The following is an 18,509-nucleotide window of genomic DNA, read 5'->3' on the forward strand; positions in this document are numbered from 1 at the left end:
TCAATATTTGTTTGTGGGAAGCTATATTTCTTTATGTCTCTTTGAGCATCTTCCCTTCCTCAACGTTTTACTATGTCTACTATGTCAATGTCTACTATGTGTGTGTGTGTGTGTGTGTGTGTGTGTGTGTGTGTGTGTGTGTGTGTGTGTCCTCTCTGTATCCTCAACACACAAACCTAGAGGTATAGCCACCCTGAGGTACCCCAGAAGGAGGCCTGGTGGAGGGAGAAAAAAAAAAAAAAATAATGAAAATTGTCTTGTTTTTTTTATGTTATGTTTGTTTGTTGTGTATTTTGAGACATTTATCACACCTCCTCCCCCTCTGTCCCTCCATTTCTATACTCTTCCAAATTCCCTCTTCCTAATTCCCTCTTCCTCTCCCTCTCTTGTTTCCACCTTCTCATTTATCAGCCTCTATCTCTGTCCCTCCATTTCTTTACTCTTCTAAATTCTCTCATCCTCTCCTTCTCTTCTCTGTCCCTCTATTTCTTTAATCTCCTTTTCTTCTTGTTTTCACGGCAAGTCAGGCAAACACTTATGATTTATGACAACCGACTTATTTTATGTGGAGGGAAATTGTACCCAGAACAGTTTTTTTTGTGTGGGAATTTTCTTTAATTTTTTTTTCATTGATTTCTGAGCTTTGTAAAAAAATCCATATATACAGCGTGGAACTTAATATCATGGTGTTGCTTCGCTCTTTGGATACACAGCTCTTTTTAACCCATCCGCTGCGATTGGCACGGATTTCGCCTTCACTGGTAGCCCGGTAATATATTGTCCCAAGTCTTTTTCTGCCTCTGTGGTGGATAGTGGAGTGTTTCCCATGTGGTACTGTATTGGTGTGCTGGATATCCCCTCCCAAGTTTCAGGACTTTACATTTTTTTCATTGAATTGTAGCAGCCACTTTTTGCTCCATTCCTGTAGCTTGGTGAGGTCTTCTGGTAGGAAAGCCGCAGTCAAGGGTTACTTTTCGTTGTTTTCTAAGCTTGGTGAAAAATCTCTACAACTTGTGAGTTAAAATTCATTGTGTGGAATTACTCAATGTATAGACTCCTCTTTTTAAAGCTTCAGTGAGTTCTAAATACTGAACTCTCTCTAACTCACTAACTAACTATACCAACTTATGTTCTTTAGTTCCTTCCCTCACAGATTTTGCCAGATTCTTTAAATGTCATATTAGTATACCTCAAGTTTTGTGGGTAGTGTGACTTTTTAGGGCTGTGTTATTAAACATTTCGCCGCCCAAACACACATTTGACAAGGCTTTCTTAGGAGTTGTGGTCATTTCCTGGAAGCAGTTTAATGACCCTGGTGGTAGTTTGGCCCTTCCGCTGTGCCACGAACCTACAAATACATCCATTATAACTCGACTGATTCCCTTTTCGCTTTCAGCCTTTGGAAATAGTTGATATGAGAGGCGGAAGCATTTGAAAATACCAACTTTAATCATATTTTCGGGACAGAGTGAGTTAGAAGTTCAGTTTTGCAGAATGTCAGAGATGCGACCATTTCACGTAAAAAAAGGTTGAAAAAAAGTCATGAGCATCTTGTTATATTTTGATTTGGTAAGAGGAGCTTCAATAGTTGGTTAGGTCACTCTGTTTGTGATGTTAGTAGGGTTTCAGAGGCTTAGAATTGATGTTAGGGGTCTTAGTATTACCAGTGTTAGGGGTGTAGCAGGTGTGTTGGGGGTGTTACAGGTGATGTTAAGGGTGTCACAGAAGCCTAGAAGTAATGTTGATGCTTTGTTAACCAATGTTAGAGGCTTAAAATTGATGGAAGGGCTTGTATTATTAGTGTTAGGGCTGTAGAAGTTGTGTTGGAGGGGGTTTTAGGAGCTCTGGAGGCTGTAGGGGTGGTGTTAGTGCTGTTAGTGGTATGAGGTAGTGTTGTGAGCCTTGTTATTGTTTTCTGGGCACATTTTGTTAACGAAGCGTCGGATAAGGATGATAATTAGCAGAGCGTGTGTCAGGCCTTGCCCTGTGTTTGTCAATATGATTTGTTAACAAGTTGTGAATAAATAAGGCGTGGTAAAAAATGCATAACGATGACATCTGTTGTACAAATCGCTTCCTGCCGCGGGGCTAACATACGTTTCTGAGGAAATGCCTTTGTGTGGGTGCGCCGGGGGGCCAACTCATCGTACTACATCTGCCATCAACGCCTGAGCTCTCCAGTTGTGAACACAGCAGTGGAGGTGTTGGGTACCCCAGTGGGCTGGCTGGCAGGTTGACTCAGGGAGTGGGGAGCTAAATGAAGGTTCTCTTAATGCATCTGGTAATAGGAATGGGAAAGTAATCCAATACAACATATGTGGCAGGGCATCAGGCTTGCTTTTTTTTCAGCAAAGAAAGCAGTTCAAGGGCAAAAAAAGAAAAAAAAAAGAAAAAGGAGACAAAAAAGTCTGTTAAAGATAAAACAGACGAGGCAGGGTACCAGGCTTTTTTTTCTTTTAGCAAGGGAAACAAAAACAAACAAAAAGAAAAAGAAAAAAAAAGAAGAAAAAGAAGCCCACTAATCACTGCCTTCATAAAAAGAAGTGAAGTGGAGTGGCCAAAAGAGAGGTCAGTTTCAGGAGGAGAGGTGTCCTGATGCTCCCCTCATGAAGGACCTTGCCATAAGTGCGTGAGTCCTGTGGATGGCATCTCGCTGGCCACCAACGCTTGCTGCCTCGTAACAGGAAGCACGTCATCTGCCGGGTTTTTGTCATTCCGTGTCTCTTGTAAGTGTTATAATCATCCATAACATGTTAGTAAACCACGCAATGAAAACATGACAAGGTCTGAAACACTCTTCCAAATTATTTCCTTTATCTGATGCTTTGTTAAGAAATTGTGTCTGAAAAAGGATATGACAAGGCCTCTTAAAAGAGTAGGTAGCTATCTCTTGGTCATGTTAAGTTTGGGGTTTGCTTATATTTTAGTATGATCTTTACAGTATCTAAAATTACATATCATGATTTGACTCCTTAATCCCTCTGCTGTGATTGGCACGGATTTGGCTTTCACTGGTAGCCTGGTAACGTATAGTCCCAGGTCTTTCTCTGCATCATCATCATCATTTCATCGACGCCTGCTCCTAGGAGCTCCCACCAGGGGATGGCCACGGCAGAAGAGCTTCCAACTTTCTCTATCCAGACACTCCCTCCTTGCCTGCTCCAAGTTTCTCAAAGATCTTTCCCCCCTCTCCCCAACGTACTCTCGCACCCTATCCCTCCATTTCACTGGAGGTCGTCCTCTAGCATTACCTCCCTCTATCTCACTCACATACGCCCTTCTGGTCATCTCACTCTCCTCCATTCGCTCCATGTGGCCAAACCACTTTAAGGTCTGTCGCTTCACTTCTTCCACCACTCCACACTTCATCTCTTCACCCCTGTGACACATTCCAAAATGCTCGTACACACTTTCATTACTCATTCCATCCATTCTACTCACACCACAAGCACTCCTCAAATAACTCATTTCCACTGCCTGCACTCTAGACCTCTGACTTTCATTCCAGGCCCACGTTTCACTTGCATATGTGAGGGTTGGTACTATTATTGTATTTCTCAAATCCCCCTTTACTTCCATGCTCACACTTCTGTCATTCATGATTCGTCCCAAAGACCCTACCACCCTTCTTCCTTGCAATGCCCTTTCTCTTATCTCTCCCTCCATACCACCATGCTTACACATAACTGATCCAAGGTACTTAAACTCATTGACCTCCTCCATTTCTTCACCATTCAAAATTATTTTACATTCTTTTTCACATTCAATTCCCACTCTATATGGGCATACAAAATCTACAACCTCACTTCTATTCCGCTCACAAACCATCACTTTACTTTTGTTGACATTTACTTTCAGTTTTCTCCTTTTACAGACACTATCAAAAACAGTGACCAAATTTTGTAGGTCACTTTCATTTTCTGCAATGAGCACTGTGTCATCAGCAAACAGTATTGAATTCAGTACCCATTTACTTCCCTCACCGAACAGTCTTACTCCAACTTCTCCAACTTTGCCCTTCATTTCTCTAATAACACCATCCATATAAATATTGAATAACCATGGTGACATGACACACCCATGTCTTAAGCCCACTTTTATCTCAAAATGTTCACTTGTCTCTCCAGTAATGCAGATGCATCCTCATAGAAAGACTTTATTGCACTAAGCAGTTTTCCTCCCACACCATAAATCTTTAAAACATCCCACAATGCAATCCAATCGACTCTGTCATAAGCTTTTTTCCAAATCCATGAAGGCAGCGTATAGTTTCTTTCCTTTTACTATTATTTTTTCTACTTCCATCCTGAAGGAAAATATCTGATTTTCTCTTCTGTAAGTCTTTGCACCCTCTCTATTATGACTTTTCCATATACCTTTCTGGGTATATGCCTCTGTGGTGGATAGTGGAGTGTGCTGGATATCCTCTCCCAAGGTGCAGGACTTTACATTTTTCTTCATTGAATTGCAGCAGCCACTTTTTGTTCCATTCCTGTAGCTTGGTGATGTCTTCTTGTAGGAAATCTGCAGCCAAGGGGTTAATGAGACTTAATTTAGCTGCATATCCTGACTTAGCAAGATCTGATAACAGTATGGCATCATTGTGTATAATGCAATTTTATGTGATATTATTAAGGCAAAATTTTGGTCTATGCTTTGAAATGAACACCTCATGCCTAAGGACTTGAGCATACTCTGTGGAAAGGATCCTGGCTTTGGAGGCGTGAGACTTTTACCTGGCCTGTGGAAGCTGTGGAAGAGAGGGCGAGGCTTCTGGGGGGCAGTTTAGTGTGCAATAGTGTAGAGCATTCTTTAATTTCTGGTGCAAGGACAGTCTAAGGCAGAGGCTCTTAGACATTTCACTATCGCGCCCCCACTAGGAATGGGTCCCTCCCTCCACGCCCCCCTTGCATATAGAGATAAAAATCCCTTCCAGGTTTATTAAACAGTGGCTAGCCTAACAAACTGTAGAAAACTGAAGTTAACAAGGGCAGTAACTTAGCATTTTTCATAAACTTTTCAATGTGGACTTTTTTGTTGCTACTTTGTTTTAGTCCCCTTGAGCGGTCTCCCTTGCTGTAAAAGAAAATTAGCCTGTGCTGTTGTCAAGATAATGATAAATATTCCAACAAGAGAAATTCCAGCTTTCCTCCAGGACTCATGGCCCCTTGGAAATGACTAATGTGGGGGGACAGAGGGGGAGGGTGATAAATATGAAGATGAAGACAAGAGGAGAGAAAGAGAAAATTTAGAAGATTACAGAAATGGAGGGACAGAGGGAGAGTGATTAATGTGAAGGTGAAAACAAAAAGAGAAGGAGAGGAAGAGAATTTAGAAGATGATGGCTTGGTTTACCCAGAGCCAAAGAATGAGAGAGTCTGGCCTACTCCCTCACAGGTGCTGTAACTGTAAGGGCATCACAGTGCATAAGAATGAGATCCTGAGGCCAGGCTGGAGGCTGCATCATATGTCTGTGTGTTGCAAGTATTGGATTTGACTGTCATGAATAATTTATGAGGACTGTCCTACTCATCTTCTAAATATGAGTGACCTTGCGTCCTCATTGCTCTGCGTCTCAACCTGGAGTGTTTTTCATGAGCACCTTCTACGAGACTGAGGTGCTGATATGTTTAAAAGTACAGGCCACAGAGGATATTAATCAGGTTTTCATGGGTATTTTTTCCCATTCAAGGCACAGAGGTCAGGTAAAACTATCACCAGCATTACAAAACAGGCCATGGGAATCCTAGCAACTCAATGAGAGGCTTTTCAAATGGGCAAACTGAGGTGCTGACATGTTTAAAAGTACAGGCCACAGAGGATATTAATCAGGTTTTCATGGGTATTTTTTCCCATTCAAGGCACAGAGGTCGGGTAAAACTATCACCAGCATTACAAAACAGGCCATGTCAGCAACAAACTGTGACTGACATGTTTAAACAGGCCACACCAGAGGATATTAATCAGGTTTTTGGGTTTTTTTTTCCCATTCAAGGCATAGAGGTCAGGTAAAACTATCACCAGCATTAGGTGCTGACATGTTTAAAAGTACAGGCCACAGAGGATATTAATCAGGTTTTCATGGGTATTTTTTCCCATTCAAGGCACAGAGGTCAGGTAAAACTATCACCAGCATTACAAAACAGGCCATGGGAATCCTAGCAACTTAATGAGAGGCTTTTCAAATGGGCAAACTGAGGTGCTGATATGTTTAAAAATCTGGCTCCAGGGAAGGTTAATCAGGTTTTCATTGGTATTTTTTCCCATTCAAGGCACAGAGGTCGGGTAAAACTATCACCAGCATTACAAAACAGGCCATGGGAATCCTAGCAACTCAATGAGAGGCTTTTCAAACGGGGAAACTGAGGTGCTGACATGTTTAAAAAGGAAGGTTAATCAGGTTTTCATGGGTATTTTTCTATCACCAGCATTACAAAACAGAACTCAATGAGAGGCTTTTCAAACGGGCAAACTGAGGTGCTGACATGTTTAAAAGTACAGGCCACAGAGGATATTAATCAGGTTTTCATGGGTATTTTTTCCCATTCAAGGCACAGAGGTCAGGTAAAACTATCACCAGCATTACAAACAAATGGGCAAACTGAGGTGCTGATATGCTTAAAAATCTGGCTCCAGGGAAGGTTAATCAGGTTTTCATTGGTATTTTTTCCCATTCAAGGCACAGAGGTCAGGTAAAACTATCACCAGCATTACAAAACAGGCCATGGGAATCCTAGCAACTCAATGAGAGGCTTTTCAAATGGGCAAACTGAGGTGCTGATATGCTTAAAAATCTGGCTCCAGGGAAGGTTAATCAGGTTTTCATTGTGGCCAGTTTTTTGTGGCATCATGACAAAGACTGAGCCAGCATAAACAGTGAAGGATGTTGCAGCAATCCTTGGCACGGCACACAGGACCCAAACACTCATTACTTACACACCTTTATCTCTCTTTTATTTCCTGTCTTACTTATGTTATGTTTGTGTATTTAATTGTTGGCTTTTTCTTTGATGTTTGGTTTGTTTTGTGTTTCTGTATATTCCCAAGCACACGTGACCTCGGGCACTCCATCCTCCCTTCTGTCTCCTGAATTTCCTTACCCTTTCTCATGGTATGTTTTGCTTTACTTCTTGAATTTCCTTTTATGTTTGTTTGTGGTGTATTTTAAGACATTTTTTTTACTCCTTCTCCCCCTCTGTCCCTCCTTTTCCATCATCTAAATTCTCTTCCTCTCCTTATCTTGTTGTTCTCTTCTTCTCATTTATCACCCTTCCCCTCTGTCCTGTTTTTATAATCTTTTAAATTCTCTCTTCCTTTCCTTCTCTTGTTGTTCTCTTCTTCTCATTTATCACCCTTCCCCTCTGTCCTGTTTTTATAATCTTTTAAATTCTCTCTTCCTTTCCTTCTCTTGTTCTCTTCACCTTCACATTTATCACCCTTCCCCTCTGTCCTGTTTTTATAATCTTTTAAATTCTCTCTTCCTCTCCTTCTCTTGTTCTCTTCACCTTCACATTTATCAGCCTCTCCCTCTTTCCCTTCATTTCTGTAATCTTCTAAATTCTCTCTTCCTTTCCTTCTCTTGTTCTCTTCACCTTCACATTTATCATCCTCTTCCTCTGTCTCTCCTTTTCTGTTATCTTCTATATTCTCTCATCCTCTTCTCTGTTTTCACCTTCATATTTATCAGCCTCTCTGTCTCTCCTTATCTATTATCTTCTATATTCTCTTATCCTCTCTCTCGTTTTCATTTTCATTTTCTCTCTCGGCATCTCAGGTGTTTGGGGCCGGTTAACAGGTGGCTTATAGTGTCTGCATTCCTCCCTCTCTACCAGCATCTCTTATAGTATAGGTACGAGTATTGACAATAATAATTCCAAAGTAAACTCCATGTTCTTAAATGTGTCAGGCTCCCATTACGAGTATCTCCCAAGGCCGAGAGAAGATTAATCAGGTTTTCATGGGTGTTTTTTCCCGTTCTAGGTGCCGAGGTTGTGTAAAACTATCACTAGGATCACAAAACAGTCCATGGAAATCCCAGCAACTTCTACGAGAGACTTTTCAAATGGGTGGACTGAGGTGCTGATATGTTTAAGAGTACAGGCCCCAGAGAAGGTTAATCAGGTTTTCATGGGTGTTTTTTCCCGTTCAAGGTGCCGAGGTTGTGTAAAACTATCGCTAGGATCACAAAACGGTCCATGGAAATCCTAGCTACTTCTATGAGAGGGTTTTTTAATGGGCAAACTGAGGTGCAGAGATATATTACAATACTAGCTTTAGAATTCCATCCCCTTAAAACCCCATCCCCTTAGTATCCCATCTCCTTAGCATTCCATCCCCTTAAAATCCCATCCCCCTTAGCATCCCATCCCTTCCCTGTAATTCTTGGGCTTTGATCATGTCCCAGTTTGTAATGTTTACCCCCACAACCCATGATCCCTTAGCATGTGTTTAACTCCCCTCCCCCTAGTGTTTGGGTCCTTATCACATCCTCTGCTTGTATTGTTTACCCCATTCCTCCCCCCCCAACCCCCCCTGTCCCCTCTCCCTCTTGGTTGGGTTTGGAAGCTCCACCCCTATGCCTGGGTGTGCCTCAGTATAAAGTAGAGCAAGGCAGGGCAGTGGAAGGCAGGCGGTTGGCGTGGACGGTCACTGGGCATTCCTCTCCTCTCAAGCCTCAGCTCTTCATCACTCAGGTACACTTAGAAAACCTCAACAGTAGACAGGGCAGGGCAGAGCAAGGCAGGTGCTGGGTGTGGACAGTCAGTGGGTCATTCTCTCCTCTAAAACCTAACTCTTTGTCACTCATGTACACTTAGCAAAGCCTCATCTCTAAGCAGTCAGGTGGAGCATTCTCTCAAGCCTCACTCTGTCACTCGGGTACACTTAGCAAAGCCTCATCTCTAAGCAGTCAGGTGGAGCATTCTCTCAAGCCTCACTCTGTCACTCGGGTACACTTAGCAAAGCCTCATCTCTAAGCAGTCAGGTGGAGCATTCTCTCAAGCCTCACTCTGTCACTCGGGTACACTCAGCAAAGCCTCATCTCCAAGCAGTCAGGTGGAGCATTCTCTCAAGCCTCACTCTGTCACTCGGGTACACTCAGCAAAGCCTCAACTCCAAGCAGCCAGGTGGAGCATTCTCTCAAGCCTCACTCTGTCACTCCGGTACACTCAGCAAAGCCTCAACTCCAAGTAGTCAGGTGGGACATAACAGCATTTTTAAGAAGATAACCTCAGCAACATACAATTATTCAAAGAAATGCGTATGAACCTAACCTCTACTGTGTTATAATTCCCTCTGTCTGATTGTTATGGGCCAAGCTGTTTGATTTTTGGCGGTTCAGTTTTGTTTCTCATCAAGTTTAGTTTATTGAGGTGTGTGTGTTGTTCTGCCTGAGAAATATTTGTCCTTGATAATTTTTGTTTAGTATTTGTATCTCTATTCCAGGCATTTTGTTTTGTACTTATTTGCCTTTAGTTTGTCTCTGCCACAGACAAGATATTGACTATTAATGAGAATCAACGTATATTTGTTTTCACAATTATTTCAAGAAACGCATATGAAGCTGACTTTTTCTATCACTCAAGTACTTAACAAAACTTTTACTTGAAGACAGCCTCTGCACCACACAATTATTTAAAGAAACATATATGAAGCTAACTAACCTCAAGTACCTTATTTTTTGCCCTTGAGCTGCTTCCTTTACTGTAAGATAAAAATGTTGTTCATACTAGTTTAGTGCAGAGCTTGACTTAAGTTATATATGATGTTAAGTGCTTGGCTGCTGAAGAGGTTGGCAGTGAATATAAGTTTCTAATTCACTGTGTATTGTAGAAGTTAGTTTTGGGTGTGTGTTTTAATATGGAAGTGCTCTTGAAATAAGGGCTGGTGAGGAGGTTGGCAGCAAGTATGAGTTTCTGATTGACTGTGTGTTTGATAAGTTAGTTTTGGGTGTGTGTTTTAATATGGAAGTGCTCTTGAAATAAGGGCTGGTGAGGAGGTTGGCAGCGAATATGTGTTTCTGATTGGCTGTGCGTTTAAAAAGTTAGTTTTGGAAGTGTGTTTTAATATGGAAATGCTCTTGAAATAAGGGCTGGTGAGGAGGTTGGCAGCGAATATGAGTTTCTGATTGATTGTGTGTTTAAGAAGTTGGTTTTGGAAGTGTGTTTTAATATGGAAGTGTTCTTGAAATATGTGCTGGTGAGGAGGTTGGCAGCGAATATGAGTTTCTATCTGATCATGTGTTTAATAAGTTACAGTACCCTCTCGAGTTTCGCGATCGCTTCGTTCCGAAGGTAGAGCGCTAAACTCGAGGATCGCGAAACTCGAGGTATTGAAAACATTGAAAAAGTGCTTATCTGTTCTGACCCGTGGATTTTTTTTTAATTATTTATTTATTATTATTTTTTTTTTACATGTGGCCTATGGTGCCGGTAGACTATTCATCTGGGCCTGATGGTCGGCCCCGAGCCCATCATGGCGCAGGCAACTGTTTATAGTGGCGCCATTATAATTGGCTCCTTTACTCCCTTGTTATCTCAAAATACGTACCCTGGAAAAAGGAAGTAAACAGGAAGAGAGAACGGGTCGTTTTAAAGCCACGGATGAAGCCTTACGATTGGCTGAGCTCTGAAAACACGCTTGTGATTCGCTGGGAGTCTGATGACGTCATCGCCGGCGCTCATCTGGTCAGCGGCCTCGCTGCCTTGGGGCAGTGTCACACTGGTCGTTTTCCTCTAACCGTTGTGGTCATTGACAACGCCCGTGCGCCCATCTAGGGGCGAGTTGTCGGTTGTCCGTAATATGGTGTCACAATGGGCCTTTTGTTTCCCACCACGTTGGCGGAAGCTTGGGCAACAGTCAAATCCAACTTTTCCGGGTGTGCGTCACACACGGCCAAGGTCGGTTGCCCGTCTCCACATCCACAACGTAAACAAAGCACTTGCCCTGTATCAACATGGCGTCGTCTGCTAAAGTAAGGGCTGCCGCGGCTTGTGCTGCCATTACCCAAGTTATGAACTTGTTGCTGCAGTTAAATGGAAGAAAGAAGCTGTTGTGTGTGTGGCGTGTCTGAGGTTCCTCCGTGCCAGTTCTCATTGTCACCACCGCGTGTGAGCGTGGATCGATTAACAACAAAGACACACACACACACGCACGCACACACCAGAGACGAAAACGGCCAGTGTGACACCGCCTTAAGGCAGTGAAGCCGCTGATAGGGTGAGCGTCGGTGATGACGTCACCGGACTCCCAGCGAATTACAAGCATGTTTTCAGAACTGTCAATCAATCATAAGGCAGCCGCCTTGAACTGCGGCTTCAAAACGACCCGTTAATTCTCTCTCTCTCTCTCTCTCTCTCTCTCTCTCTCTCTCTCTCTCTCTCTCTCTCTCTCTCTCTCTCTAGCCACAATGTTTGGAGGAAAACGTCCAGTGTGATACTACCTTTTAAGGTAGCGTGCGCGACGCCATGGTAAGTAGACGTGACCCGTACGTGTCAAAGCAGCGCGAAACTCGGGGTGATAATGCGCGACAGTCGGGATGGTAAGAATTCAGGACTAACCGCGAAACTCGTGACTCGCGAAACTCGGATAGCGCGAAACTCGAGAGGGTACTGTAGTTTTGGAAGTGTGTTGGAATATGGAAATGCTCTTGAAATATGTGCTGGTGAGGAGGTTAGCAGCGAATATGAGTTTCTATCTGATCATGTGTTTAATAAGTTAGTTTTGGATGTGTGTTGGAAGATGGAAGTACTCTTGAAATAAGGGCTGGTGAGGAGGTTGGCAGTGAATATGAGTTTCTGATTGACTGTGTGTTTAATAAGTTAGTTTTGGAAGTGTGTTTTAATATAGAAGTGCTCTTGAAATAAGGGCTGGAAAGGAGGTTGGCAGCGAATAGGAGTTTCTATTTGATCGTGTGTTTAAGAAGTTAGTTTTGGATGTGTGTTGGAAGATGGAAGTGTTCTTGAAATATGGGCTGGGAAGGAGGCTGGCAGTGAATAGGAGCTTCTAATTGATCATGTGTTTAAGAAGTTAGTTTTGGATGTGTGTTGGAAGATGGAGGTGCTCTTGAAATAAGGGCTGGTGAGGAGGTTGGCAGCGAGTATGTGTTTCTAATTAATCGTGTGTTTAATAAGTTAGTTTTGGATGTGTGTTGGAAGATGGAAGTGCTCTTGAAAAATGGGGTGGGAAGGAGGTTGGCAGCGAATAGGAGCTTCTAATTGATCGTGTGTTTAAGAAGTTAGTTTTGGATGTGTGTTGGAAGATGGAAGTGTTCTTGAAATATGGGCTGGTGAGGAGGTTGGCAGTGAATAGGAGCTTCTAATTGATCGTGTGTTTAAGAAGTTAGTTTTGGATGTGTGTTTTAATATAGAAGTGTTCTTGAAATAAGGGCTGGTGAGGAGGTTGGCAGTGAATAGGAGTTTCTATTTGATCGTGTGTTTAATAAGCTAGTTTTGGATGTGTGTTGGAAGATGGAAGTGCTCTTGAAAAATGGGGTGGGGCTGGGGGAGGCCTTGAGAAAAAAAAAAAAAAAAAAAAAAAAAAAACTAGAAGTGTTGGATTTTCACTGAGTTAAGGTGACGTATTACAAACTCAGTTGTGAAAAGTGATGTACTATAAAAAAAATCTAGAACTGGGTAATAAACTTAGTCATAAAAAGTGATATAGGAAAAAATGAAGGTAGAAAGAATGACAAGACAGAGAGAGGGATGAAGGGAAAGAGAGGAAGGAAAGAAGGAAGGAAGGAAGATAAGGAGAGGGGGATGAAAGGGAAGAGAGGAAGGAAAGAAGGAAGGAAGGAAGATAAGGAGAGGGGGATGAAAGGGAAGAGAGGAAGGAAAGAAGGAAGGAAGGAAGATAAGGAGAGAGGGATGAAGGGGAAGAGAGGAAGGAAAGAAGGAAGGAAGGAAGATAAGGAGAGAGGGATGAAGGGAGAGAGAGGAAGGACAGAAGGAAGGAAGGAAGATAAGGAGAGGGGGATGAAAGGGAAGAGAGGAAGGAAAGAAGGAAGGAAGGAAGATAAGGAGAGAGGGATGAAGGGGAAGAGAGGAAGGAAAGAAGAGAAGGAAGAGAAGCAGAGAGAGAAAAAGGAAGAAATGAAGGAAGAAAGAATGATAAGGAGAGAGAAATGAAGGGAAAGAGAGAAAGAAAGGAAGGAAAGAAGAGAGAGGAGATAGGAAGAAAGAGAAAGGTCGGAAGAAATGAAGAACGAAAGAAAGAATGATAATGAGAGATAAATGAAGGGAAAGAGAGAAAGAAAGGAAGGAAAGAAGAGAGAGAAGGAGATATGAAGAAAGAGAAAAGTAGGAAGAAATGAAGAATGAAAGAAAGAATAACGAGAGAGAAATGAAGGGGAAGAAGGAAGAGAGGAAGATAAAGAAAAAAGAGAAAAAGAAGGAGAGAGGAAAAACGTTGGGATGGAAAAAAGCATCAGATTGCCAGGCTTTTCCTCATTGCTTATCGAATAACGTCTTTGTTGATGGTAGGGGCGTGTGGTGCAAGAGCTTCCTGTAACGATATTGGGTACATATCATGAGGGGTGTCAAAAGGATGCTGGGGAAATGCTGAAAAATGGCACATGTCCTTACCTCTCACTCTGTTTATTTGGTGCCTGGAAATGTTCAACTAGCCGGAAGTATTGTTAGTATTTGTGTTAGTATTAGTATCATGATGGGCATAAAAAGGATGTTTCGGAAATGCTGAGATATTGTGTTATCCTGACCTCACACACTGTTTATTTGGTGCCTGGAAATGTTCAACTAGCCGGAAGTATTGTTAGTATTTGTGTTAGTATTAGTATCAGGAGGGGCGTAAAAAGGATGTTTCGGAAATGCTGAGATATGGTGCGTGTCCCAACTTCTCACTCTGTATATTTGGTGCCTGGAAATGTTCAACTAGCCGGAAGTATTGTTAGTATTTGTGTTAGTATTAGTGTTAGTATTAAGGCACGTCCACACCATGAATCTTTGTATGTCAACAATGTATCCCAGACGTTTCCCAAGTTTTTCGGGAAGCAGTTGAGAAACAACTTGGATACATTCAGGAAAGAATTGAGTAACATTGAGAGAGAATATATGTGTGTAATTCACCACGGACTGATCAAGTGTTGGACTCGTAAGCACCAGCAGGTACCCACCCGACATGAGCAAGTGCACTTTAGTGTATATCTGTGTGTGTGTGTGTGCGTGCGCGCGTTCCTGTGTGTGTGTGTGTGTGTGTGCACACATGCACATGTGCGTGTGCGTGTGTGTGTGTGTGTGTGATTTTAAAGTCTTGATAGTAAAGTATAAACTATTTTTATATTCCAGTCAAATTTCATTTATATTTATGGATGAGAGAGAGAGAGAGAGAGAGAGAGAGAGAGAGAGAGAGAGAGAGAGAGAGAGAGAGAGAGAGAGAGAGAGAAGGGAGGGGACCTCCCTCAGGGGTGGGGGGATAAAGACATATCCCACACCTCACTCTCGGGGAAAAGGGATTGGATTATAATTATCATTCATTCACATACTTCAATATCTAGCTAAATGTGTGTGTGTGTGTGTGTGTGTGTGTGTGTGTGTGTGTGTGTGTGTGTGTGTGTGTGTGTGTGACTCTCTCTGTCTCTCTCTCTCTCTCTCTCTATATATATATATATATATATATATATATATATATATATATATATATATATATATATATATATATATATATATATATATATATATACACACACACACACACACACACACACACATATACATATACACCCACAGACACCCACCGACACCCACACCCGCATATACGAGCGTGTGAGCGCTCATGTTTTCCTGGAAGGAAAACGAGAAACTTCCTATCTGTTTCTCAGGACCGCACACACCAGGAAAGTTTGTATGGAAACTCAGCTTTGGCATTTCGGTGTTAATGAGGCTCGTAGAAGGATCTCCGCCTGTCAGATTATAGCCGCAGGCTGATGGAAGCTGGAATGGGTTTTCTGTGCCTGGTATCGATTCGTTGTATTTTGGGAGCCACTGTTTGTAATAGTTCTTCAAAATCAGTGGTTGACCTTCCAAGAAAATTATTAATTAATTAAACCCTGCTCCATTAACTCTTGGCTCTGCCAGAAGTAAGTCATTCTGTAATGCTCAACTTTCTATAAATGACCGCACCCATATGCGTTTTCTTGTCTTCTTGCTCTCCAGTGAGTGCAATAATATAGAAAACACAGAGGCCATTGTAGCAATCTCCGCACACACCGACATACTGAGAACAACCCTGAGGTGTGGACAGGAAACATTATTTCCCGAGGGTATTCAAATGTATGCCAGTGGTTTACCGAAACACTTGGGAAACGTCTGGGATTCATTGTTGTCATACAAAGATTCCTGGTGTGGACGCACCTTTAGTATCAGGAGGGGTGTCGAAAGGATGCTGGGGAAATGCTGTGATATAGTGTCTTAATCTCACACACTGTTTATTTGGTGCCTGGAAATGTTCAACTAGCCAGAAGTATTGTTAGTATTAGTGTTGGTATTAGTATCATGAGGGGCGTGAAAAGGTCGCTGGGGAAATGCTGAGATATGGTGCGTGTCCTAACCTCACACACTGTTTATTTGGTGCTTGGGAATGTTCAACTAACCAGAAGTATTGTTAGTATTAGTGTTGGTATTAGCATCATGAGGGGCATGAAAAGGTCGCTGGGGAAATGCTGAGATATGGTGCGTGTCCTAACCTCACACACTGTTTATTTGGTGCCTGGAAATGTTCAACTAACCATAGCTTGTATTACATAAACTAAGAGGTATTGATTGCCCTGTTAGTGATATCTTGAGGGGTCGTAAAATGGGTGCTGTTGAAATGCTGAGATATGGTGCGTGTCCTAACCTCACACACTGTTTCTTAGGTGCTTGGAAATGTTCAACTAACCATAGCTTGTATTACATAAACTAAGAGGTATTGATTGCCCTGTTAGTGATATCTTGAGGGGTCGTAAAATGGGTGCTGGGGAAATGGTGTGATTTGGCGTATGTCTTAAACTTCACACACTGTTCATTTGGTGCCTGGAAATGTTCAACTATAGCCACAAGTATTACCATAGCTTGTATTATACAAACTACGAGAAATTAAGCAGAAGAAATGGAGAAGAAAAAGAAGAAGTAGAAGGAGAGCAAGAATAATAAAAAGAAATGAAGAAGATGAAGTGAAAAAAAAAGATGAAATAAGAAAAAGAAGAAATGAAATAGAACAACAACAAAAAATAAAAGAATAACTATCTTAACCTAACGGAGAACTTATTGCTGTATAAAAAAAAAAAAAAATAGAGAAAGATAAAGAAAATGATAAAATAAGAGAATGGAGAAGAGGAAGAGGAGGAAGGAGAAGGGATAGGGAAAGGGGAAGCAAGTGACCTATAGATGGGGAGAAAGGGAGGAGGAGGAGGGGAGGTGCTATGGGTCCTGCTAACCTTGGCTATATGACCACCACCATCACCACCACCATCACCACCACCACCATCACCACCACCACCACCACCACTATCGCCACCACCATCACCACCACCACCACCATCACCACCACCACCACTATCGCCACCACCATCACTACCACCACAACCATCACCACTATCACCACCACCACCACCACTAATGCCTCCATCACCATTGCCACCACCACCATCACCACCACCTTCAACTCCACTCAGACAGTTATTGGTGTTGAAAGGTGTATGGTGTTGTGTGGTGTTGTAATTGTTATTATTATTATTATTTTTATTATTATTATTATTATTATTATTATTATTATCATCATCATCATCATTCTTCTCCTTTTTCTTCATCTTTATTTTTTTTTCTCCCCATACTTTTTTCTCTTTTTTTTCATCCATTATTTTTTATTGTTACGCCATTGTTATTATTATTTTTATCCTCCTCCTCCTCCTCATTCTTCTTCTTATTATCATCATGCCACTCATTCTCACTCCATTTTCTTATCATTCTTCTTTGTTTTTCCCTTGAGCTGCATCCTTCACCATAAAAAAATACCTCCCCCCCACTAACAAGCGTCTCCCTTCCACAGCAGTGCCAGCGCTGCTCACCATGGCACCTTCTAAAGCTAACCTAGAGATGGAGCGCCGCAAGAGTGATGTGCCGTTCGAGGGGGATGCGGAGGGGCCAGGAGTGCTTGGCGGCCTTACCACCGCCCTCACGCACCTCAGCCTCCACCCTGACACCCCCCCTAAGGACCTGGCCAAGCTGGAGGATCACCTGTCGCAGATCACACTTGATGACACACAGACACAGGTAAAACTTTCACCTGCTCTATATGTGCCTTAGGTTAACCCGGTAGCAGCGGGGATCATGTTTCTTAATGGTCCCTCTAAGCGAGAAAAATGAGAAAAAATCACCCCTCACACAAACCATTTCATAATATATATCAAAGCATTTGTGATCAGATTATGTATCATCTATTTTGGGAGGTTTATATCATGGCACAAATTTGGCCTGTCGCTGCTACACGGTAAAGCCACAGATTTGGCCCGTCGCTGCTACACGGTAAAGCCACAAATTTGGCCTGTCGCTGCTACACGGTAAAGCCACAAATTTGGCCCGTCGCTGCTACACGGTAAAGCCACAAATTTGGCCCGTCGCTGTTACACGGTTAATATTCTCAGATGCTTTCACCCCTAATACCAAAAAGGACATCAGTCAGGTTCTAATGAGTGTTTTTTCATGTTCGTGGTACGGAAGAAAGGTCAAACTTCAACTAGGGTCATACAACTACTTCTGGAAATGCCCCAAACTCCTATGAAAGCCTTGTCAAGTGTGTGTGTCTAGGCGTCAAAATGTCTTAAGAATATGAGCCTTACCCCCACCACCTTCATCACCAGCATCAGTTATTAGTTGCTGTTCTCTTATATACATTTCATTTGCTGCTTTCTTCTTTTTCATGCACTTTGATTCCAGTCTGATAGAGTTTGGGGGGAGAGGGGACAGAGGGGAGAGGGAGGGAGAAGAAGGCCACAGGATGTTTACGGGGAGGGAGAGAGGAGAGAGGGAGGGAGAATAAAGCCACAGGAAGTTTACAGGGAGGGAGAGAGGAGAGAGGGAGGGAGATGATAGTCAAATTTAGAAGGAAGGGAGGGAGGCGAGATGGATGAGCTGGGAGGGAAAGAAGGAATTAACAGTGGGCTTTTTTTTCATTATCGTTTTTTTATTTTTATGCCCTTGAACTGCTGTAAAAAAAAAAAAAAAAAAAAAAATTCAGTGTGATTGATCAGTATGGTTTGTTTCCAGCTGTCTATACTTCAAAGCCGCTCACTATAAAGTCTCTACAAACACATCTTTTTCTCCCTAATCTTTCCCTACTTCCCCTACTTCCCCACTTCCTGCGTCCTAATCATTTCCCAGTAGAGTGTGATAGTTTTGAAGTGGAGGTGTTTGGCTGTCCCTTGAAATGGCTATGTTGTCTGGTGTCTGAATCAATTGTCTCTCTTCAAACACTTCTTTTTCTCCCTATTCATCCCCTTCTTCCTGCCTTTCTCT

At 42.4% G+C, this 18,509-nt stretch overlaps 1 protein-coding gene across 7 annotated transcripts in view; it reads left to right on the forward strand.

Annotated features, from left to right (window-relative positions):
* The window catches only part of LOC126985947 (uncharacterized), a 42,090-nt gene that overhangs the window by 686 nt on the left and 22,895 nt on the right, over positions 1-18,509 (forward strand). For 5 of the 7 annotated variants that reach the window (XR_007739189.1, XM_050841546.1, XM_050841548.1 and 2 more), the window contains exons 1-2: positions 11,506-11,539; positions 17,044-17,267. Coding sequence is in view for 6 of the 7 variants with exons in the window: in XM_050841546.1 (XP_050697503.1) it covers positions 11,521-11,539; positions 17,044-17,267 (243 nt within the window). In the remaining variant the exon portion in view is untranslated. Of the gene's footprint in view, positions 1-8,548; positions 8,694-11,505; positions 11,540-17,043; positions 17,268-18,509 lie in introns of those variants that run through there. The other 2 variants (XM_050841550.1, XM_050841549.1) reach the window with 2 other exon arrangements.

This window comes from Eriocheir sinensis, chromosome 60 (genome assembly GCF_024679095.1).
Source record: "Eriocheir sinensis breed Jianghai 21 chromosome 60, ASM2467909v1, whole genome shotgun sequence".
In the NCBI taxonomy this organism is placed as follows: domain Eukaryota; kingdom Metazoa; phylum Arthropoda; class Malacostraca; order Decapoda; family Varunidae; genus Eriocheir; species Eriocheir sinensis.